The 24547-nt window shown below is 38.3% G+C and overlaps 1 protein-coding gene across 1 annotated transcript; it reads left to right on the forward strand.

Moving 5' to 3' along the window:
* Positions 1-10209: 10209 nt before the first annotated feature.
* On the forward strand, positions 10210-24547 carry LOC122092643 (U3 snoRNP-associated protein-like EMB2271). Its single transcript, XM_042662868.1, has 7 exons — positions 10210-10877; positions 11670-12012; positions 12668-12892; positions 13679-13910; positions 14068-14243; positions 17411-17476; positions 24270-24547. Exons 1-7 carry the CDS (start codon positions 10426-10428, stop codon positions 24348-24350), a joined length of 1575 nt encoding a protein of 524 aa, XP_042518802.1. The 5' UTR covers positions 10210-10425; the 3' UTR covers positions 24351-24547.

Consider the following 24547-nt stretch of genomic DNA (forward strand, 5'->3'; position numbering starts at 1 on the left):
AGAGATTTTCAGACGTGAGATCTGAATCCGACGATCTCTGCTTTTGATGTCTCGTGGAATCCGTCACGTTTCACAGTTCAGAAGGTGGACACAAACGCATTTCCATCAACATTGGACCTAAGTGGTTCGACCAGTATTGGACCGACCTGTTGGCATCTTCCAGCCTTCCACAAATAGGTTGGACCAACTGACTAAACAAAAATGCGCAATGGGCCACAATGGTCCAAGATTTTCCATGTAGCTTCTCATACCAACACACTTGGATCCAAACCCTCTCCAACCATTGGGCTGCCCAATGAGGCAGTCAGTGGTTGGAAGGACTCGAGCACTAGTGGTGTTAATTCTGAGCTCGCACCGGTAGGCCCGATCGAACTCAACATATTTACGGCTCGATTTGGACTGACTTGTTTAATAAACGTGTCGGGCATTCACGGTGCAAGTAGCTAGCCAATCAGGTGCCCGACCGAACCAACACGTTTATATGCTCGACTTGAATTGACTCGTTGTAGCTTGACCCAACCTGACCTCCTTTAGTATTACATAAAATTCATAGTTTGCCACTACTAGTAAGAAACAAATTAAGCTTTCTTACCTTTTTTTTTTTTTTTTTTTTTTTTTTTTTTTGCTAACGACGGATATCGTGTGAATGGCCCAAGGTGTGCCTAGTGGGAGTCGAACTCATGACGTCGGAATTTACGGTTCATACAATAGGATTTGATTTAATTATGTTTTATTTTGTAAGTTGTAAATGTCATAATCTCTTCTTTTTCTTTGTAAGAACAACCATTATCTTGTGTTATTTATCTTTTTTATTAAATTTTTGCCTTACATATTTTTGGCCATTCAACTAACTTAAGAAAATAATTTTAGAGTAGGCACGTTTAAAGCATGTTTAAATTTAAATAAGTTTATAACCTGGTTAAGGTTCTGTTAAGACCCGTTTAAAGAAGCCCGATTAAAGCCCGATATCAATCTGCCTGATTATAAGTCGTACCATACCCCTCAAAGCTAGGCCCATTTACTTAAACGAAAGTTTATGGTGCAAGACTTCCAAGTGGTCAAGCCTGATTAAGCTCAATTGAGGCCGGCTTAATCCAACCGATTGACACCCCTATCAAGCACACACCTCAACACATTGGTCTGAACTATCTAATGGTTGAAGGGGATTCGGACATCACTTTAAATCTTGTAAAATTTAACATTTGCAAAATGGCTATACCAATATCCCTTGCCAAATTCTAGCCCTCAAATATATATCCCAATCCTCGAGGCCGGATGTTTTATTTTTATAGAGACCAAAAGTTCTTAAAAGAAGATTGAGCATCTCATTCCCAGTCGCAACATAAGGCTTTTTTCAAATTTCTTTAGTTGATCGAGATCATGTTGGCACTATGGGAGGCTTAGGGGACGTTTGGTTCGAATTATCCATCAGACCAGATTCCAGGGATTCTGGATTCTGGATCTAACTCATATGAATGAGTTTTTTTGGAATAATTTCAACTCGGTAAAAAAACTGTTTTGTTACCCTGATTCTATCACTTGATTCTAAGTGGAAAACTGTTTGGTTACCCTGATTTTGTCACTTGATTCTGAGTGAAAACTGTTTGGTTACCCTGATTTTGGCCATTGATTCTGAGTGTAAAACTGTTTGGTTATCTTTGAGTCTTTGAACCCATGTTCTATTGGAAAAAAAAAATCCCAAAAACAAAACCAAAAACTAAAATTTGTTCCACACCTGTTTCTCACCTCCGTCGCTCTGTTTCAGGGAGAACCTCGATCGGGCTTCACCGTGAGAATCGCAGGAAACCAAAGATTTTGTGTCAATGTGAATCCATGTTTTTTATACCAACCCAATAAACCGTGACTCGATCCCGGATTAACCTATTGAGGTTAATTCGGATGAGTCATGGATTTTAATTGAAATCCCTGATTCTACTGGCCACCATGACTCCGAATCGGCTTTTCATAAAAATGAACCAAACGGTTTAAATTTAATGGAAAACTAATTCCCTGGGATTTGGTCCGATGGATAATTCGAACCAAACGCCCCCTTAACAATTGTGTAGCATGACATAGTTCAATAGGATACTAGGTTTTAAAAACAAGTATCAGTAAGGGGGCGTTTGGTTCGAATTATCCATCGGATCAGATCCCATGGATTATGGATTCTGGATCTAACTCATATGAATGAGTTTCTTTGGAATCATTTCAACTCAGTAAAAAAACTATTTGGTTACCTGATTCTACTGGCCAGATTCTAAGTGGAAAACTGTTTGGTTACCCTGATTCTGTCACTTGATTCTAAGTGAAAACTGTTTGGTTACCCTGATTCTGGGCATTGATTCTGAGTGTAAAACTGTTTGGTTACCTTTGAGTCTTTGAACCCATGTTCTGTTGAAAAAAAAAATTCCCACAAATAAAACCTAAAAATACAATTTGGTCCACACATGTACTTTATTTTTAATTTTTTTTTCCTTTTCTTTTTTATGGTAATATGTTAAAAAAAAAAAAGTGTAACCCTAAACCTTTAAGTCTAATACTGTAGTGCAGTAATTTATTTTTTTTATTTTTTTATTTTTATTTGTATTTTTTTTTGTAAATTGAAGAGGCCAAAAAGAAGAACATTACAAGACATGATTGTATTGTAGTTCATGTAATCGAAATAGGTATCGTGTACCATATAATTCAGATCTGAAAATTGCCCAAACCAGCGGATGATTTGGTTTATGGAGATATATATGCTTCAAAGTGTTTATAAACAACAGTCTCCAAGCAAGAAGCCAGTAATATAGGTCCTTAGGACCAAATGAGAGAAGAAGCACGTAAATACTCGAATATAGTACTGAGTCCATCCAGGTACTAGTAAATGCGAATTAAGTCTTTCTATGAAAAAAAAAAAATAGATAATGAACTCAATATCATTACAATGGCTTCAGACTTTTCTTTCTAAAAAGTTCCAAAAAAGTTCATCATACATTTTTGTTTAAATCAAGCTTCTTGACTACGTCAAGAACATCTCTCAACATCCTCATATGACCCTCAGATTCTTTTATTGCACCGTTCAAGTATCCTTTGATATAGTCTGATGAAGGGGAAGGAGATGTTTCTGAGCATAGGGACCTAGGTGGAGTCTGGTAAGTATCACAACTTGGGCTTGAACTTGATATCCATTCAAACATTCCACAACCTTTGTTTTCAACCTATAAAGCAAATATAATCATTTTATAAGAATACAAGAAAATAAACATTCAAATCTTAAACATCTGAAAAAAGTTTACAAAATTAAATTAAACAAAAAATTTAAAAAATTCATACCCCAGTTGATTGTGGACAGCACCAAAAATATCGACCATAATTTGCACTTGTTTTCGCAGTTCTGACCTTACACTGACCGTTCCCACAGTCACACATCTTAAGATGGTCAACCCACATGAAGAAGTGGCAATTCATTGAACATTTAAAAAATTTCCTTCCAACATGTGACCCTGACTTAGAAGTGAAAACTGAGCAACTTTTCCCACAATAATCACACTTTGCAATATCACAAGCGGATATATTCGATGTCATCTGTAAGTTAACACAAACATTTTCAATAGTCTGTATGCATAGAAAATACTATTAAGTACACCCCCCATCTGAGTGTGATGGACAAAAAATAGGAGACTTCAATGGCACATAAACCAAATAAATTGGCTTCCTATGCGCTCCCTATTTATACCATACCAAATAAACCAAAATATAAATAGACAAATAAGAATGATGTTGTCCATATTTAAACCTTGAAATCATTCAGATAGAAACATATGAAGTACCATTGTCTTAACCTGTCTTAATACTACATTTAATCCATTGTCACAGACTTAACATAAACCAAAAAGTTACTTAAACCAAACAGATAAATTTTCTTGCTCAATAAAACCATTGTCGGATATCCATCCAAACACTTACTTTTATCACCTCAATTCTTCTCAATCTCTGGCAAGTACATCTCAAGCAGATTTCGCCTATCTTCTACTTTTGTTCCCAAGAAGATAATGGCAGAATTCCGCTTGGCCATGAAATATTCCTTGGCCTTAAACTTTTGTTGAAAATTGAGGTCTGGAATGGCATCAACAACATCTATAATGGCTCTCCCAAATTCAGACTGAGATTCACTCATTACCATCTTCTCGATTGAGTTAGCAATCTGTTTCAATGGACTTACCACCTTTTTAGCTACACCCTTCTTCCTCTTTTCTCTGCCACTATTGACGGACCCACGAGGTCTTCCTCGCGAACGGCTGGTACTACCAATGGGAGTGGAATGAACACTTTCTTCTTCTTCAATAGGTTCATAGTCAACACCATCATTGTTCCCTATTCCCTCAACATGAGTACCTGTCACGTCCATCATAACTTCAGTGGCAGCTTCAGAGGGGACTGTTGAATCATTCCCAGTTGCCATCTCTTTCCTTAGCAAAGCTCCAACTTCAAGGTGAATTGGGAGCACACTATGTTCCTTCCAATACTTTTGTTCTTTTTCTAGCAATATAAAGGACAATGTCAATGTGCTTATGTTGTAAGTAAGGAAAAAAAAACACACAATTATATAGAAAGAACAATTTAAAGAATCCCATTATACCCTATAATCATTCCAGAAGTGTTGAGGAGCATCAAATCTCATATCAGATGCATTTCAACCCAATCCACTTTGCTTCTGTAGGTCACTCAATGCTCTAAGCCTTTGCTTCCAAATCGGGAAGTGGTTTCTCACTTGTTCACAGTCATAACTAGTAAATAATTTCTCCTTCAGTTGGTTGGCAATTTCAATGAACTGCTCCTTTTTCAGTCCATTATCTCCACCCTTACCACTCTTGTACTGCTTCAATACACACTCCAACATGTAATGAGAAACGGCGCTAGGCCATGAAGCAATGTCCCGTGACCTACTATTAGAATCTCCTGTTGGTTCCATCACATCAAAACTAACAAAATACACCATATACAATGTGAGTATATTTCATTAATACCAAGCAATCATTAACACTTAATACTTGGGAAATTCATAAACCTAATAGTTGCTTCATAAAGATAATAGTCCACATACATGCATCCCACAGCACAAATTTGACACCAAGCAAGAAGCCCAATTACTAATTGAGAGATCCATAAACCTTGTACTGCAATTTAGTTAATAGTCCAGCAACATGCATCCCACAACACCAAAATTTAAACCAAGTAATAATAACAATTACTAATTGGGAAATCCATAAATCTTATATTGCAATTTATATAATAGTCCACATACATGCATCCCACAACAAAAAAAATTTAAATCAAGCAATAATAACAATTACTAAATATTGGAATCCATATACCTAATATTGCAATTTAGATAATAGTCCACATACTACAATAAAATCTGCTTCCAAGTATGTTTATACAGTCATCCCAAACCATGCAAAATAAAAAAAAATTTAAATTTGTCCACATCAAAATTTACATTCCAAATTGCAATATTATCAATAACAAATATTCTAGTTCTTCAATACTCAATCTGAGTTGGACAAATCGGCTGCAACCCAATCAGCCCACATATGGTCAGCAATTTGTTCTCGAAATAGATCCCAATCACCATTCTCCAGCGCATGATCCTCGCCATCAGAACTATCATCTTTAACATCATCGTTTACTTGGTGAGAAGTGGATTGGGTACTAGTACTAGCTTCTTCAACCTCTTCATCCTCTTCATCAAGCCATCATTCTTCTTCTTCAACATTATTCTGTGTAAGAATGTGGTTATGCAACAACACACATGCCAACACAATTCTGGCTTGTGTTTTGAAAGGATATTCTGGCTGGTTTTTCAGGATCTTGAATCTTGACTTCAGGAGGCCAAATGAACGTTCAATCACATTTCTTAATTGTGAATGTCTCAGGTTAAACAATTCCTTTTTATCAGTTGGTGACTGATCAATATTTCTCCACTCCTTCAGATGATATCGAACGTTTTGATATGGACGTAAGAATCCCTGTTGGTTAGCATACCCAGCATCAACGAGATAATATTTACCTCGTGGCAACACCAATTTTCCGTCGCCGTCTCTATGTAATGCATTATCTAAGATTCGAGCATCTGATACTGATCCTTCCCAACCAGAAAGAATGTAAGTATATTTCATGTCAAAGTCACAGGCAGCAAGGATATTTTGGGAAATATCACCATTCCTATCACGGAACCTCGGATGGTCGCTTAAATGCACCCACGCAGGGATATGGGACCCATCTATGGCTCCGATGCAGTCCTTGAAATAAGGGTAAAATCTTCCTTCATTATTTGTTATCCGATGATGCACTGCGACACTTGGAGGTTTCAATAGTATCGGGTACAATTTAATGATTGCTCCCAATACAATGTTAAAGTACCTACTGACAGTCTCACCAGAATGTCCAAACTTGTGTGCAATAACGCGATTTTTAACATTGTGTCCTACTGTATGTAGAAACATAACTAGTTGTTCATTCACTTGCACAGATCTGCTATCCCTCAGTAGACCCTTCTCCCTAATCAAATGACTTAAACTAAAAAAAGCCCTCTTGCTTAACCTTATTTGTTCTCGACATGTTTTATCAGTGTGACCGATAATTCTCTCTGTTTCAGTAATACCACGTAGGGGTTCACAACGGTATGGCTTTTTCTTCAGATATTTTTTTATATACTGATCGACTGCTATAACAACAACAGTCGCTGCAAAGATTATGATTTTCCTTCGCCTCCTGTAGCCTTCATCAAACTCCATTGTAAAAGTAAATCTACATTCAAATTGAAAAAATAATAAATTGGTGCTATACAAATTTGGAAATGGTACTCATATTGTCTTCTACTCACCTATCTTGGAATCACTATACAAATTTGGAAATAAAGTTTTCAAATGCAATTCATGTTTGATGTAGAACAAAAAATTAAAAGATTCACACATGACAGAAGATAGGGGACTCTTCCTAAATCGTAACAGACATCAAGAGCTCATGTAATGGGGTAAAAAGAAGCAATGGCAAAGAAAAAACAAATTGTTACTGAGTACCCACGGGAAGGTTGTGAGATTCAACCTTTTTTTTCTGCTTCCATAACATACCATGTCAGATATTCATCTGTCTACATGACCCAAAAAATAGAACATGAAACCAAAATTCATGGGATTCATATTACTAGAAATAAACAAATAGAATCATAGTAATAGGAGCAGATAATTTTATGGGATTCATATTACTTATAAGAAATTGACTGAACTCATTTCTAAGTTTGTTTTTTCAAACCAGTTCTGATATCTTAAATAATTTTATGTGTTGATTTTTTTTCATATCAGTTTTGATATCCTAAATAGTTTTCTGGGTTGATTTTCTACTTTTAACATTCCATTATGAGTTAATCTCTTGTCCAGTTTGGGGTTCCAGAATTTCTCACTTGATCATTAGGTAATAGCTGTTTTCAGTTGTCTGTGATTAGCTAAATGGTTACTTCTATTTCATTGTTTTCTTTTCCTGTAAAATTGACTTTTATTTTACACCTATATTTGTAAGTTACTAAAGTTGGAATCTGTAGGTCCTATAAGTATGATAATTAGGAATTTTTCTCCTCTCTATCTGGTTCCTGACACCCACCATATGTTTCCGGAAAATTTGAGTGGAAAATAAGTTTCATTCACTTCTTGTTTGTTCATTTAAGCATTACATAATTAAGACTGACATTGACACAAATTAATAAATAAATTGCTGAAGAAATATCGATTCTTTCTTACAGACGTGTTTTAGAATCTTTCTCTGCAGGTATAGATCTTGGTGATCTAACCCTGATGCCATTTGCCAGCATTGTTTTTCAAAGCATTTGCAGTTTCTATTCATGCTTTATTAGATCAAAAAGTTTGGAATATGCCTTAAGTCAGTGACATTAATGGTGATGGTAATCAATTCTGCATCTGGGAGAGAGGGAATGATAAGATAGTCATTACTTCTTGCGTTTAAAGAGTAGCATCTCTAAGTTGATATAATAATTAAGAAGAGTAACATGTGTTGGTTGATGTGATAAACATAGAAGAAAGTTTTGTATAACAAAATACTCTGGTCAGCATTTCCATATTCTTCTTAAGGATTTTTTTAATCATCAGTGAGATGAGTTGATGAATTATTAACGATAGATTAAGGAGATACTAAATGAGACTTTCCAAAGGCATGCTTGGCCAGTTGATTTGGAAAGATTGTCAGAATTCTGAGTAGAGATGGCAAGGCTCAAATTTCTTGAATTACCAGAATGTAAAGGCACATAGCTTTATATTCATATATCCCATAAACTCTATACATTTCCCCAAAAATCAATTTTTTTTTTCATCGTTACAGTCTCATGCACTGATTTGGGAATTTTTAGCAGATCCTTTTATAGTCGATAACCAAATCTTGTTTTTTTTTTTATATCGACAACACCAACAAAAGATTCATTAATAGAAATTTAGGCCAAAGTGCCCAACGTGGTCATGGTTAGAAGAGATTTTATAGACTCAATATGTGAAAATTGAGATTGTTTCTTAATAGCGGTTCAAGTAGTGAAAAAACTCTGGGGCTTGCTCATTAAACATCGAGCCATGTTGAAGTTTCAAATTCTGACCTAGTGATTGAGAAAATGGTTTGGCCTTTGTAAACTTTAAAAAGGAATAGAGTTGTGCTGCAATTGTAAACTTTAAATGGGAATAGAGTTATATTATAGTGTCTATATCCAAATTCAGTGGCTTTGATGTTTTTTTAAAAAAGGGTATTTTTAGCTATTGCATTGAAAAACATGAGGAATTTTTGTAATGTGACAGTAAATTTATTGTGCCTTGGCATCCTTCCTAGTTGCTTTCAAATAAGTTCTTGTTGATGTTTTAAGTTAGATGCAATGAAATCAATTCTGTTTTTAGTTATTCAACTTACAGTAAGAAACATATCACATAATCATATATTGTTTCACCATAGAAGAAGAAGAAGAAGAAGAAGAAGAAGAAGAAGAAGAAGAAGAAGAAGAAGAAGAAAAACTGAAACCGAATTTACATTACAGTAAGAACACGGTTCCAAAGAAGAAAAAAATCACATAAATGTTGAAATCTAACCTTAAATCAAGCTTCGATTCTAGTTCTTCAAACCTTGGAGTCGATCGTCTGATTTGGAAATAGGGTAAACCCTAGATATGAAGTTACAACCTGAAAAATAGAAACCGAACTTCAATAATCCTAATAAAACACAAATGAAGCCCAAGAATACAAAGAAAAATACAAATAAGAGGGGAATCTCACCTTCAATCAACTCGGTTTTAGGTGTTCTTCTCAGATGCGAGTTGTCATGGGCAGAGGGTAAATGTTAGAAACCCTAGACACAAATAATGAAGAAGAAAAAGAGAAGGAAGAAAGAAGAAAAATACGAAGAAGAAGAAGAAGAAGAAAACGAAGACGAAGACGAAGACGAAGAGGAAGAGGAAGAGGAAGAAGAAGAGGAAGAAGAAGAAGATGAGCGGAAGAAGACGAAGACGAGAAAGCAGAGGAAGCAGAGGAAGAAGAAGAAGAAGAAGAAGAAGAAGAAGAATCGCAGAATCTTTACCTGTTGCTTCACCGTTGCTGAACCTCGGTCGGACTTCACCGGCAGAATCGCAGGATGATGTGGAAATGAACTCCAGTTGAATCCATCGCTTTTATACGAACCTCCGGAATCGTGACTCGATTCCGGATTAACCTATTGAGGTTAATCCGGATGAATCATGGTTTTTAGTTGGTTACCCTGATTCTACTGGCCACCATGACTCCGAACCGATTTTTCACAAAAATGAACCAAACGGTTTAATTTAAACCGGAAACTGATTCCCTGGGATCTGGTCCGATGGATAAATCGAACCAAACGCCCCCTAAGGGAATGGTCTCGGCTGGTTTCGAATTAGATCGACTCACCCCAGAAAGTAGAATCGGCCATTTAATCAGAAAATCCACTGATTGAAGGAAATATTGCAATTTCAAGTGGCAGAAATCGGGATCGATCCTCAGTTCCTGACCGATTCCCGATCCGATTGGACGATTTTTGAAACCCTGGTTAGATATCATGCAAGAGAGATGTTTATGGCGACCGAACTAAGGACGAGATAGTCATTTCAACAAAAGATACCAGGCTGAACCGGTAAACCAGTTGAACACCCTAAAAAACTAGTCGTTCCTTGTGCGCCGCTTTGTAGCTTGTGCTTGCTCCTCTCTGCAACTCTCTCTCAGTCACAGCTCATACAAAACCTCCTGTTTCGCTACTTGAGAAAACCCTTAAACCCTAGTAACAGTGTAACAGCCTTCTACTTTCACTTCAATCCCGAGAAACGTTGTTGGGTGTTCTCATTGTGGTTGTCATTACAGTTTCCATCGCTGGTGAGTCTCATCTCTGAGCATGAAGAGCAGAATCCGCAAGAAGAAGCCTTCTTCACTTCCCAATGGGACCAGGAAGAAAAATCCCAGAGTTTCTTTAGACAGAGACCCTTTCTTCAACAGTGATTCGAAGCGTAGGAGACGAAACATTGATGATGACGATGCTGGTGTCATCGACAGTGATGAAACTGATGAGGAAGCAGGGCGTCTTGCAACTTCTGATGGTGGAGAAGAAGTTGAAGAAGAGGACTCTGAATTTGAAAAAGAAACTGCTGATGAGAAGCGGCAAAGACTCGCGAAGGCTCATTTGGCGAAGATTCGAGAGATTGCTAGGATGGAGCAGGATGAGGAAGAACTGGGGGAAGAAGGGGATGAAGAGGATAAAGCTGGGAACCGTGATTCCTTGGTTGCTCAGATGCTTCAGCAGGAGCAGCTTGAAGAAAGTGGACGTGTTCGGAGATTGCTTGCTTCCAGGTCGAATTTCTAGTCTATATTTATGCTTCATATCTCATTTCAATTATTATGCAGAAAAAATATTTGCTTCCCACGTATGGTTGATTATTTATTTATTTGAATTGAAATGATATCCTCATTTTGGTTGAGTGCATTTTTCTGAACTGAACTCGGAGTAACTATATTACGTATGAGACTGCTCTATTAAGTTGGGTTTAGCTGGTTAAGTTGTGTATAACTTGGGTGAATTTGCTGTTGTCATTAAATGACTGCTGAGGACCTCACGTACCAACTTGAGGTCAACACCACATAGATTCGATTCAATGAGATGTCTTTTGGTCTTTATCCCCTGTTTCAATTTTTATGTTGGGTTTACTTGGATCAGGTACCAGTTTTTGCAAATGTTATGGGTATATTGGTGGAGTTGGGGATAATGGAGAATCACTTTTGTTGTTGTTAATGTTAAAAACGTCTCGTTAGGACTCGCTAGGGGAACTTTGTAAGAATGATCTCCCTAGTTGGATATAACTATTTCCAACCACAAATCGACATATGAATGGATTTTTTTGTTTTATCTGATTTGGAACGAGCCGGTTGATTTCTTGAGATCTTGTAATACTGTACTATTAGGTTACACCTAAAAGAGCTTTAATTTTGATATCTGCAAATCCTTTCTATTTACAGTTTTAGAAGTATTTTGTTATTTTTTTTTTTGGTTATGATAAACCACATGCCCAAATGTGTATTTGAAGAGAGAAAAAAGGAAACTAATATTTGGATGCATACTTCTGCTGTTCATTTCAAACATTATAGGGTTCAAAAGCCAACAAGTGTTGATCAATTCCGAGTCTTAGTGAAGCACCGGCAATCTGTTACTGCTGTAGCTTTAGCTGCGGATGACTTGAGGGGATTTTCAGCTTCCAAAGATGGAACTATAATCCATTGGGACGTGGACAGTGGGAAAAGTGAAAAGTATGCGTGGCCTAGTAAGGAAATAATGAGCTCACATGGTGCTAAGGATCCACAAAATTCATCCATAAAGTGGAGTAAACACATTTTGGCATTGGATGTTAGCTCTGATGGTCGGTATTTGGCTACTGGTGGCTTAGACCGTCATGTTCATCTGTGGGATACCCGGACACGGGAACATATTCAGGTACATATTTGTTTATTTACTTTGGTTTTGTTACATATGTAAAACTTGTTTTTGGACATGTAATGACTTTTAACTTCTAACCTTAAAAGATACTTTGTCAAAATACCTAGCTCAGCTGTGAATTTTAAAGTGTTCCAGAAGAGGGATTCTAGATTTCTAGGCATTCCTTGATAGAAATAATAACAATGTATGATATAAAATATGAAAGAAAATGTATTACTTTTGGTGCTCTCCTTGGGAGTTAGGGTGCACCTACCGATGTGTAACATCCATGAGATGTTCGATGTGGGAAAAAAAAATATGTATCCTTATATCTAGGCAATTTGCCATAGCTTTTCTGACTTCCTTGAAAATGAGAAATATGATGGTTATGAACACTCCATCCAGCACCCAATGCTAAGGAAGAAGAGATTGTGCGTGAGGAATCCTGGGGCAGCTTTATACATACCTTTTTACAAACACCCCCAAAGAAAAGAATACTAGGGCAGACCAATGAAACTGTGGTCCCTCTACTAGGTGCTACTTGAAACTTGCAAGCAGATTTCTCAGTGTGCATAACTCGGGTTCCACATTATGTGGCCTGTCAGTTCCTAATAAATCCAGTTTCAGTTTTGTATTATAATACCCTTACAGAACATAATTGCCATTTTTACAGGCATTTCCTGGTCATAAAGGACCAGTATCTGATTTGAGTTTTAGGCAGGGGACTCCACAGCTTTTCTCTGCTTCCTTTGATCGGCAAATCAAGTTATGGAATGTGGAAGACAGGTCTTATATGCAGACATTATTTGGTCACCAAGGTGAAATATTGACAATAGACTGTCTACGTAAAGAAAGGGTGTTGACCATTGGGCGTGATCGTACCATGCGCCTATATAAGGTGAGTCATACTTTCTATGATTGTGTTAGAGGGTATTTATGTGCAGTGATCTTATATGGAACCTAAGCTTGACATTTTGCATATGCAAGAGCCTGTTTGTATATTTGTTTCACTTGTTGGACGGTGAAGGGGACTGTGGTAGCTGGACCCTTCATTCTACATATATTTTTCATGTCAGTCATGCTGTGACATGGGTATGGGTATGGCGTATGTGTCAGATCCTCCAAACATAGACACAATTTTTTTCGTTTATCTTCTTTGCATGGCTATATTTCCATACTTTTGCAACCATACAAAAATAAACTGTGGATTTGTATTACCGTTAGTCCAGTCCATGTCCTTTTAACTTTATGGATTTGGATTTTTAGTGCATTAATACATTACATTTAAGGTTCTTAATGTCATGTTGCAAGTTCTCAATTCTTAATACATTTTTTTGTTGCTAATGTTCTTATTTTTGTTAATACATATAATAAGACTTCTAGATGATTAATTTGCTGGCTTATTTCAAAATTATCTGCAATATAGCATATCCATGTACTTGCACGCAGTTTGTGCATCCATATCATCCGTGTCCCGTATCCTAAGATTTAATAGTCAGATGGTTCTAACTCCTAGAAATGATCCTACGGGACATCGGCACCTGAACCTTTGTATCATAGGTTGAGTGTAGCAATTCCTGTTAATGAATTATTTCATTTATTATTTGTGTGTAGCATAACTGGTGTATCTTTCCTCGATAGTTTATGTGTTATTAACGTTTTCTCTTGTGTATCAAAATTATAGGTCCCCGAGGAATCCCAATTAGTTTTCCGTGCTCCCATGGCATCTTTAGAGTGTGCGTGTTTTATCAACAATGAAGAATTCTTGTCTGGCTCAGATGATGGAAGTGTTGAGCTTTGGAGCATGCTGCGGAAGAAGCCTGTGTATATCGTGAAAAATGCCCATGCTGTATTAGCTCCTTCTGAAAAGTTGGGTGCGATGAATAATGGGATTATTTCCAAAGGGGATAGAGTGGGTAAGAACTGTTGTTTCCTATTTAATGCATGATACAGTTATGATTTTTGCTGGTGGAGCATTTCATTTTCCATAGGAGTTTATATATTTATTAACTATATATATGTTCTTGTTATGTGCAACCTTCTGATGAGAGACTTTTGAGTTCCACCCTGCAGAAAATGGCAGCCTCAAGCCAGAAAACTATTGTTCAGCAGCACACTCCTGGGTCAGTTCTGTCAGTGTGTGTAGCAACAGTGATCTAGCTGCATCGGGAGCTGGTAACGGGGCAGTTCGTCTATGGGCTATAGAAAGTGAGAGTGCAAGGATTCGGCTTTTGCATGAACTGCCTTTGGTAAGCTGCAAACTGCTTTAAGTAGCAATCTTTAGTATCCTTTTCTGATTTTGTGATGGAACCATGATTTTCCTTGTCATTTTTCAATGCTTGGAATGGTTGGGATCATAGCAACCTTGATCTTAGTAATTTGATAATCTTTTCAAGTCCAGAACTTCGGTTTCAGTATGATTACACTCAACCCTTGGTAACACTCAGAACAAAATCAAAGAAAAAGAAATGCCTTACATTATAGCGATGCAGAATTGAATACTTACTCTCGAAGGATGAGAGCTAGGCCACCTAATCCCCATGATTTGGAGGGATAGGCTAGGCCACGAATTTGTTAAAGAGTTGCTATTTTTTTTCATGTTCTGTTATTGGTTCGGTTCAGTTGGGTGAACCAGGTTTGGTCTAATTTAAGCTGTTCGTTCACTTGTAATAGTTGTTTGTCTTATTCGTAGAGGACACACAATTAGTTTCCTTTTTTATTTGTTTCTATTTTTTAGATTGTCTTTGTAACCAAACAACTACTAATTGAGAGACTTTTTATTTTGGGAACTTTCCTAATTGGTGGACTTTCCCCTTCTCTATTCTCTATTGTAAAGGCAACTCATAGGCTTACATTGAAGCCATGATTTTGAATTACAATTTACTGCTTAGCTGCTTTTTTTCTTCAATGAAGTTTTTTCTTGTGCTTGATCAAGATGGGTAGGGTTAGTATTTGATCTAGCCGACACCTTGTGGTGAAAAGTCCAAGTGGTTCTTCCTTGCTTATGTTCTTGGTTTTCTATTACTCTACAAGTTCTTCATGGTCTCTCATTCTTGTTCCATCGAATCAAAGGTAACAAATTTCTCACAAATTCCTTGGTTTTTAAATCCTGTTCCTTTTTATTTATTATTATTATTATTTTTTTTGTGATTTCTTGTTCCTCAGTCCATCATCCTACAAGCCAATCCAGCCACCCATTCCCTCCCCAATTTTGATCGAGTGTTCCCCTGCTTTAGGAGAAGGCTTGATCCAATTTCTTATCCAATATGACCAGTTGATCCCCTGGAAATCAAAATCACCCCCTCCGTGTCCGATTGAAAATTTTACTCTGTTTTCCGGCTTTAAACTAAAATCGGTAGTTAGTTTAAGGTTGTGTAATTGTGTATTGACTTGTGTTTCTGTTACATACTTACTACAGACCTATTTCCAATCTACAGTTATACCTTTGCTACTGCTATTCAACCCTGCTTCTGTTTGACTCTATTTCTGTCCCTGTTTTACTGTTTTCTTTTGTTTTCAGTTTGTGTTCTTAATCTCAGTGACTGATTTGAGTCCTCACATTAGTCACATATACTCAGACATCAGTAGCTGATATCTCTTTTATTTCCTTGCACTCGACCCTAGTTCCTGACTTATTTATCTTAGTTTCACATTACCTTGAATTTGGATTTTCTTTGAGCTTGCAGATTTGGGACTATTCTGACTACTCAAATATAGTTCTACATTATACGGTGAAATCAAATGGAGTTGATAAGACCTGGCTCTGGGCTCCTGAAAAATAGGGCAAAGAAATGAAGTTGAAAAGAATACAAAACGTAACAGAATAGATTTTGTTAGTCTTTCAGAGAAAGATCGAATAATTAAATACTTTATTCATTTGTTAAAATTTTAATATGTTAAGGCCGCAACTACTTAAGAGGCTGGCCCATTTACACCCTCAATACTCAAAAGGGCTGAATTGATTGGAAAGAATGTTGCATCAGGGTCTAGTGATTGGTCTTTTGGTGCCAAAAAAATATTTCTTTTGGGGGGTGGGTTAATATTTATAGAATATTGGTAATCAAGATGAATTTTAATTGGGTAGCATGGGGTGGTTGTCTTTTTTCTTATTTTGTGGGAATGGGTGTGGGCAGGTTTTTGTAGAGATGGATCCTGCACCTTGATTTATCCTGAGCAAGAGTCATTTCTAGACACCTTTCAGCCCAACCCAGATAGTACTCATACCCCAGAAAAAGGTGGGGGGGGGGGCTGTTTGTGTGCGGTTATGATACCTTAATCCAAGGAAATTGGGTTGGCTTTATTGCAACCCATTTACGCCATCCTATTATGGACTTAGGACAGGTTACATGATTTAATCAATACATGGAGTGGACTGGTTACCATAATTACCCTTTGAACAATATCTAATGTGAAAATGCAAATCTAGATCTAGTCTGACGGTTAGTTGACCTGACTTGCTTGAGCAGATATGACTAAGGATCCGTAGACCTGCTAATGGACGCAATTGGTTGATCATTACTGTGTATCAAAATATTTTTTGTGGATTATTTGCGAAGCGGGAGTCTTGTTCACTGGATTGCTCTTCCTCCCCTTTTTTTTTTTTTTTTTTTAATTGTAAAAGAATACAAGGGGTAGGCTGGTTCTCATTTTTTGTCTTAGTGGGAGTATGTTTTCGTCGTTGGTTATGGTCACGGTGTAGATCTGCTGTGGGGTGTACCTTGGTCTATAGAGTAGGAAAATAATTCGGTGGAGATGGGAACTTTTGTTTTGGGTACGTATAGCTTGCTTTCATAGTTCGAATGTATGGGGTGTCAGTAAAGGTTTCATGCTTCAATAACTTCCTAGAAACCTTGACATGGATGGACCCTTACGATATTCGGCTGCATTTATGTAAAAGAAGAGGCTACATTTGGTATCTCTTCTACAACAACATGACAAAAAGCTTAAGAGTGATCAGAAAACCAAAGGATTCATGCGAAGGAGGTTGGCTGATTATACATTTGGTACCTCTTTTCTTTTTTCTAAAACAATTCTTCTAGGGGAGCACTAATTCATTTTTTTATTTGCTTCTAATAATCTAGTGTTAACCATAAATGATCCCCATAAAAATAGTTATTTATAGGGATCCAGGAGCAATAATTTGAACTAAGAAAGGAAACTGCTCCAGAAAAAAAGAAACATTAGGATTTACTGCAGGGAATCAAATCTATGCAGTGAATCAAAACTATGGTCATAAATGTGATTCTGGTGACTGTCACCTCAGGGTCCAATAGCCTATAGAATCACTCTGGAAAGTGATACCAAATGCAACTTTAGTCTCCTTTGTTATTTCGAATAATTTTTGTGGCATGCAGTGATTATGTAGTAATTACTGACGTTGATCATTACTTATTCCTGGATATTTGATGCAACACAGGTTGGATTTGTAAATTCCCTAGCGTTTGCGAAATCTGGACGGTTCCTTTTAGCTGGTGTTGGACAGGTTAGTGTTGTTGATTTCTTGATTTCTTTCTTTTTTAATGATTTCTGCATACTGGGCATATTCGGTTCTACTTCGTATTTTGGGTGTTTCAAGATAAAGAATATGTTGTTGCTGTTGATGTATGTCAGACCATTCTTCTAGACTTCAACCTTTGAGTAATCATATAGGAATTTGTGGATATAACATCATATGTCACCGTGTTGACTCAATAAGAAACTTGGCTATAAATAGGGCTGAACACTTTCTGGAGCAGGTTGTTCTGTTAAATTAAAGAAGTTCTTAGTTAATTAGTTTTCAGCTATTAACTTAGAGAATATTAACCAACAATGCTTATAGAATTACTTACGAGAGGAAAATAAAAGACAATGGTTATAGATTAACCAGACAATTCAGGTTGGTGCTGTTTATTTAGTAGTTGGTTTTTTCTTGTCCTTCTGTCACCTTTTTTGGGGCAGCTGTCCTTGTTATTTTCCCTTCCCTTTCTCTTAGGCCCCGTTTGTTTGATGGGGTTTTCCTGGGGTGGGATTTATGGGGTGGATAGTTGTATGAACTATTCCACCCCATGAGATTTGGGGGCGTTTGGTAATCAGGGGGTGGTATTTTGTTTAGGAAAATTGTGCAATTCCTGTCGGCCAACGTGGCTGGCAATTTCCCACCCCATCCCTTCGAAAAGTCCTGCCGATTTGGTGGGACTTTGCTGGTAAATACGAAGGAAAACGGTTGGGAGATGGTGGGAGAACACCGCTGCACTGCGCATCACCCCGCCCTGCCTATCGCTTGAAGCTCCTCCACCACAGTGTCGACCACAGTTGAATCTTCACTGCATCTACTTCTTCTTCTTTTCGCTCCTCCTGTTGTAGACCAACTCATTGCACTGGCTGTTGAGACTCTGTTGCTTTAGGCTGTCTTGGCTGAAGCTCTCTAAGAAGAGTAAGAAGAGAGAACCCTCCAAGCCCTTGTCTCCAGGGACAAGTCACATGACCTTGACCCTTGATTCCTGGAACCTTCTTTTGTTTCTTTTTCCCTTTTTTCTTCCTCTTCCTCTAGTTGAATCTTTGAACTTGGAACCCTGGCTTACAGTCTTGACTCTTTACACAAAACTTGTAGAAAGTTTTCTTTCTCTCTCTTCTTTTTGGGAGTTTATTCTTTCATTTGGGTTGAGAGCTGAGAGCAGACTGAGTAGAGAATAGGCGCTGTAGACCTAATTTGATAAACTCAACAGCAAAGAAGAGAAATCAGATAATCTGCTATCAAGTATCAGACAAAGGAATCCAGTGCAGCATGAACCAGAGATCAAATTCCCATGAACTGAATGTGTAGATTGCCCATTAACCACTCACCCAAGAAAACCCTTGTGCTCAGCTGCTATGCCGCCATTGCACCCACCTGTCTAAACCTCCGACCAACCTCCATTTGAAACCCACCTCTGCAACCAAGCTCTCTGCAACACCCTCTCTGCAATCGTTTGATAGGTGGGCTAAGGCAGTGCAAGCTACTTGCAACCGATCTCTTTACCTGCAGGACCCTTGGCCCCTTGCGGCCTGGACTGTAAGGGAAAAAAAAAAGGGAAGATCGAAGAAGAAGAAGATGGAGATCTTAGGGGACTTGCAGCAATTGACGGAGTAATCAAGAGGGACGGTGAAGCGATGGTCTCGCAACCAGCTCCAGGAATACCAGTAACCTACTGTGTGCTCCGGCACATCTTCACCTCCTCTGCTTTGGTTCCCATCCATGGTGCAAACCTCTCTCTCTCTCTCTCTCTCTCTCTCTCTGCACTTTTCATTCTCTTGAATCTTCCCCAAGCAGAATAACCAAACGCGGTGGTGGAATGGTAAAGCAGTGGTAAACTTCACTTTACTTAACTGTTGGTTACCCCATTACCATGTGGGTCCCAGGTCCACAACAATCCCAGCCCAGACTCTTTGTTAAACAAGCGGGGCCTTAAATGAAATCTCTGAATACTATGGTCTGTTCAAAATAATAATATTATGGGAGCTGGTTCTTGGCATGCCTACCTTTAGGTAAACTAGCATACCCTCCAATAACTGCCACATGAAAGTTCAGGTGGGGCTCAAAATGTGTATAGGTGGACCCCAACGTCTGCTACTCAACTGTCTAATTTCATTCCAATCCAAGTTTGCCAAGTGTCAAAACAAGGTATTGAAAAATCAGTGACTACAGTGGGGTATATGGACATACTTGGGAGGAGAATAGGAGATGCTTGACCTGAAAAATTGACATGCAGAAATCCACATCATTTCCTAAAGATCTTAGGTTGGAATTTCCAGATCGCATTTGCGTGTGGCAAAAAACGCATGGGTTGCTAGTCTAATTTTGGGTGAGGGCATGCTGGAATTTCTTAGTAATAATAATAATTATTATAATATTTATGTAATAAATAATAGTAGTATTAGTACTAATAGTATATTAATATTTGTTTGCTTAAGGTCGGCAAGAGAATATATTAAAAAGAACACTGATGTACAGGATTATCATCCAGGCATTCCTAGACAGAAAAACACAAATTTGATAATAGTAATTATAACTATTGTTGTTATAAATAAATAAAGGGTAATGGTTCTCTGAGCGAGTGTGGTAGGACGGAATCTTCCTCATCCTCACCTCATTGACCATCCGATTCTCCTTGCTACATAATAGCTGGTGTTGCAAACCACTCTTCTCCACTGCCACTGCACTCTATCTCTCTCCTGCTTGCCGCTGCAACTCCTTTCTCTCTCCCTGTCTCCCTCCTGCTCCTCATCTCTGCATTCCCCTGACTCTGCTATTTCATTTCCTGCTTGGTCTGTTTTTGTTTGCCTTCCCATTTGGAGGGAGGGGGGGGGGGCTTGTTGCAAGGTGTTTGGCAGCGGTTAAAAAGGGTTCGACCACTATACCCGAGAGAGAGAGGGAGGGTTCAACCAATCAGGTGATGAATTTTCTGGCTCATTTGATGATGTAGCGGTAAATTGTAGCCAGGGAGATGTCCATGACCCACTCCCCTCCCATCCCCATGCTCAACTCCGATCAAAAACCTCCCTGCTGTGCTCCAATCTCCCTCTCCCTGCTTCAAAAAGTAGTGGAAAGGAAAAGTTTGACTTTCCAATTGAAAATCATTCTCCAAAGACTAATCAATCATCCTACCTTACATTACTTATGAGCACAAACGTTATTCAGGTATAATGAAGTTTAGTGAATCTTACTCTTACTCCGTTTTTGTTTTCTCATGATGGGTTTTGCTCCGATGCAGTAGATCTCCAGGCCTCTTGTGCCCTATGGGCGAGGTTTGCTTTAAGTTCTGATGTCCAGCGGCCTAAAAGGTTCCACTTTTGAGTCTTTTGGGCTTGGGAGGTCTACAGATGAGATTTTGATTGGTTACAGTTAACCTTCTGTGCTCGACTCTTCTGGTTCATTTACTATCTTCTGCTTACTTCTAAGTTCTAATGCATCCACTCCTATCAAGATGAATTGATGAGGAGTGGGAGATCCCTTGCAAATCTGTTTCTTTGCATGTACGAAAAATAAATCTTGCAGAAGTAATGTAGGTCAAATCCTTCTCATTAGTTTGTAGATTTGGCTAGTTTGTAGATTTGGCCAGTTTGTAGATTTGGCCAGCAATATTAGGACGGGTGAGAGAATTGACAAATTAAACATGAAAGTAGAATAGAGGGGACCTGGTTTGCACAGCAAGCGGGAGATGCGGAGAAGGAGAGAGGAGTTGCAGCAGCGAGTGGGGTAGAGAAAGGGGAGAAAGAGAGTGCAGTGGCAGTGGAGAAGAGTTGGTTGCAACACCCGATGGATTGAATGCCTGTGATGCAATGAGGGGAGTTAGACGGTCAGTAAGGTGGGAGTATGGGTGATTCCATCGGTCCATCCTACACCGCTTCTTAGAGAACCTTTTCCCGTAAATAAATGAAGTTCATCAAGCAAGGTTGTTGTTTCACTTTTCGTTGCTTTTCTGACTTATCAAGAGAGGAAGAAGTCTTTCAAGAATTAATTGGATAGCTAGGCTGGTTACATATTGCCAAGACTTGATGATTTATAACTTATGGGGGAGGGTTTCCCACGATGCTAGTGCTAGAAGGAATCTGCACCCTGCACCAATGAGAGTTTGGAGAATGGATAGGGCCCACATGGTCAGAATAGGAGTGCGTGTTAGTGGGGGCCCCACTGTTTAGTAAGTGAGAGTGGTATATTGGAATCTGCACAAGGGTGGCACATGCTTCCTTTTCCCATAACTTGTAACATAGGTTCAGTTACATGTATCAGGTATGTGCATCTTTTGAGGAGTCATATACTTGGATATACTCATATACCTTCCACCTAAACTTAGCATACAGGGATATTTTTCCAAAAATGGGTATGGGTACGTGGCAAAAAAAGTGACGGAAAGTGGGGTTGATGTATTAAAAGAAGGGGTTGCTCTTTTTCACAGTATACGACTTATGGGTGCACTTTGGACACATCCTATACCAGACGCATGTTGTGTCATGTGACTCATGTCGACACGGTGTATTCCAGGGTAATTGAAGTATCCAGGTAAAAGTGTTTAAAAATGTTAAAAAAAATATTTTTTATTTAGCAATTAAATTATTTTTATGTTTTAATCTTCATTAAAAGTAGAGTTCAGGTTTGTGCATGAATTTCTTCAAGACTTGAACCTGATAAAGTGATTCAAGATAGTGGTCATCCTCATTTCTAGGGATGAATAGCATTTTGAAATTACAGGTTTTAGTTTCCTTTATTTTTAGGACACTAATATATGTTACTTTTTTTTTTTTTTTTTGGGGGGGGGTGGTAAATAATAAATGAATTAAAGAAGGGGGGGTGGGGGAAATACAGTCCTGAAGGGAAAATAAAAAATCCTATAAGGGTAGCGAAAGCCCATTAAGGACTACAACCCAGGCCCAGATGGCAGCATGAAACAAAGGACTCGTAGACATGTCCAATACAACACAAAAGCTCACATGGGCTTAAAAGCAAAAGCAAGGAAGCCCATAACAGAGTAAGGCCAACCAAGACAATTTCAGGTAGGGTTCCACAAACCCTAACCAACATCTCAACACTTTATCTTCCAAGGAGATGCCAAGATGAGAAAAGCACCGCCGGCAAGAAGTCAGCCACGGCTGAGGGATGCTAGCCTTGCGGATGGACATGGCCAAGTGGGCAACGGGCCTAGCGGAGGTGACAGCCACCGAGGAGAGGAGCTGGCCTTGCGGAGGGCAATGACGAAGTGGCTGTGGGCTGAGCATAGTTGGCAGCATTGTGAGCTGCTCACCATGCAGCTGGCAGAAAATTGGTGGTTGGCCGAGCGAGCCAAGCGAATCTGGTGGGCGGCTGCCTACTGGCTAATTATTTATTGACCCAATTTTTTTTTTTTTAATAAATATTTTGGCTTTCTGATACTACTATATGGTTATTTTTGGGTAATACTTTATGTATATACATATTTTTTGATATGCGACCAATTTTATGAGGATGAACGATCGAAACAACATAGTATAACAAGAGAAACCTACCAAAAGAAAAAAAGAAAGAGAGATAAAGGCCAAAGCCTACGACCCACAGAAACAGTATAAAATTGGGTGATGCCCCGAAGTACAGCTATTTCTCTACTCCTGCAATGCCCAACTCATGGGCTATCACAATTGCCAGTCTCATCGTCCTAGAAAACATAAGTTTCCACTTTTACCATTGGACCTGGCTCTCTTAATGAGATGCAAGTGCTTCCAAGGACCACCTAAGCTTGAATTCATCTGTGACGACCAATACCAAGTCACCTTGACCATTTACGTATACATTTATATAATAATATAGTGTTATAATAATGATAGTCAGATAGTGGCCAACTGGATAATGTTATATATTTATTCATGTAGGTTGGATCTTGAGAACCTCCACACTCCTAGAATCCATATGAAACATGTTTTTCCTTCTGAGCATAATGAAAACTGTGTGGTTGAAATGATTACTAGCCTATTATGAAATTTCAAAGATCAGACTCTGATTTTTTTATTTTAGTTATTTATTTTATTTTTTAAGTGTAAAATGAACAATTTAAAGAAACATTTTTAAAACCACACTGGAGAGAAGGATGCTGCTCAGTAATGATGTTGCTGCGCAATGATATGGCTAATGATATGTAAACAAGGAACAAGATAAATTTCATGCTGAATGACTGCCATGGTAGAGAACTGCCATTTTACCTGGCACTGTATGTTCAGGCCTCATCCGTCAGCTTGAACAATCAGAATGGTCAAATTCTTTGGACCAAATGGTCTGTTGACCAGTCAACAGCTCCGGGAGGATCCAGCATCCAGCTCTTGGATTCAAGAAGACTGTATGGTCCAACTGTGTTTGGAACACCTGGTTAAACGGCCAGTGAAAAGATTAGTTAATTTAAGCTAATTATGTTGTGTTTTTGCCAATTGACTATGCAAAAGTTGAATGATTGTGACTTTTTGGTGAAATGGTTGCTGGGTCGATAGAAGCCTCCACATAGTGCCAGTCGCCTGGTAATAGACTCTACTCTATGTTATCTGATAAAAATAATTCTTGATGCAGGATTTGGATGAACTGGCCTTCCTATTCTTGTTGGTCCATACAAGTGATAATTCAACATGTGTCAGGAAAATAAATGTCACGAATGCATAAACTTTGCGTCACCGTTTCCTGTTTTGTTTTCTTATATCTGTGATTGGTATCAAGTATTTGGAGCTGTGCTAAGCTCGCATTATTTCATTTTCCTTTGATTCGCCAATCAGTAATCTGATGTCAAAAGGTATCATTGCAACAGGAACAACGGCTTGGAAGATGGGGACGTATTCCAGCTGCACGAAACGGTGTTGCGGTGCAATCCCTAAAGCTTTCTGAATAGGGTTTGATATATCCTCGAAGATTACAATTTTGATTATCTTGAGTGGAGAAGTTAAACTGGGGAATTCCTCAATTTTGCGAAGTCATGTAGCTATAGAAATCTGTTTGGTTATGTAAGGTGTATTTCCTACTCATCCAAGGGTCCTCGGATCCTGTTAAATGAATAATCTTTTGCATTTTTTTTTTTTCCGGTCAAAA

The sequence above is a fragment of the Macadamia integrifolia genome, chromosome 11 (assembly GCF_013358625.1).
Source record: "Macadamia integrifolia cultivar HAES 741 chromosome 11, SCU_Mint_v3, whole genome shotgun sequence".
NCBI lineage: Eukaryota > Viridiplantae > Streptophyta > Magnoliopsida > Proteales > Proteaceae > Macadamia > Macadamia integrifolia.

Bases quoted from the DNA above. Each gene is read 5' to 3' on its own strand.
- LOC122092643 (XM_042662868.1), top strand. From the start codon at position 10,426: ATGAAGAGCAGAATCCGCAAGAAGAAGCCTTCTTCACTTCCCAATGGG. The intron at 14,244-17,410 runs GTAAGCTGCAAA...GATGCAACACAG, and splicing joins TTTTGCATGAACTGCCTTTG to GTTGGATTTGTAAATTCCCT. The intron at 17,477-24,269 runs GTTAGTGTTGTT...TCATTGCAACAG, and splicing joins TTTTAGCTGGTGTTGGACAG to GAACAACGGCTTGGAAGATG.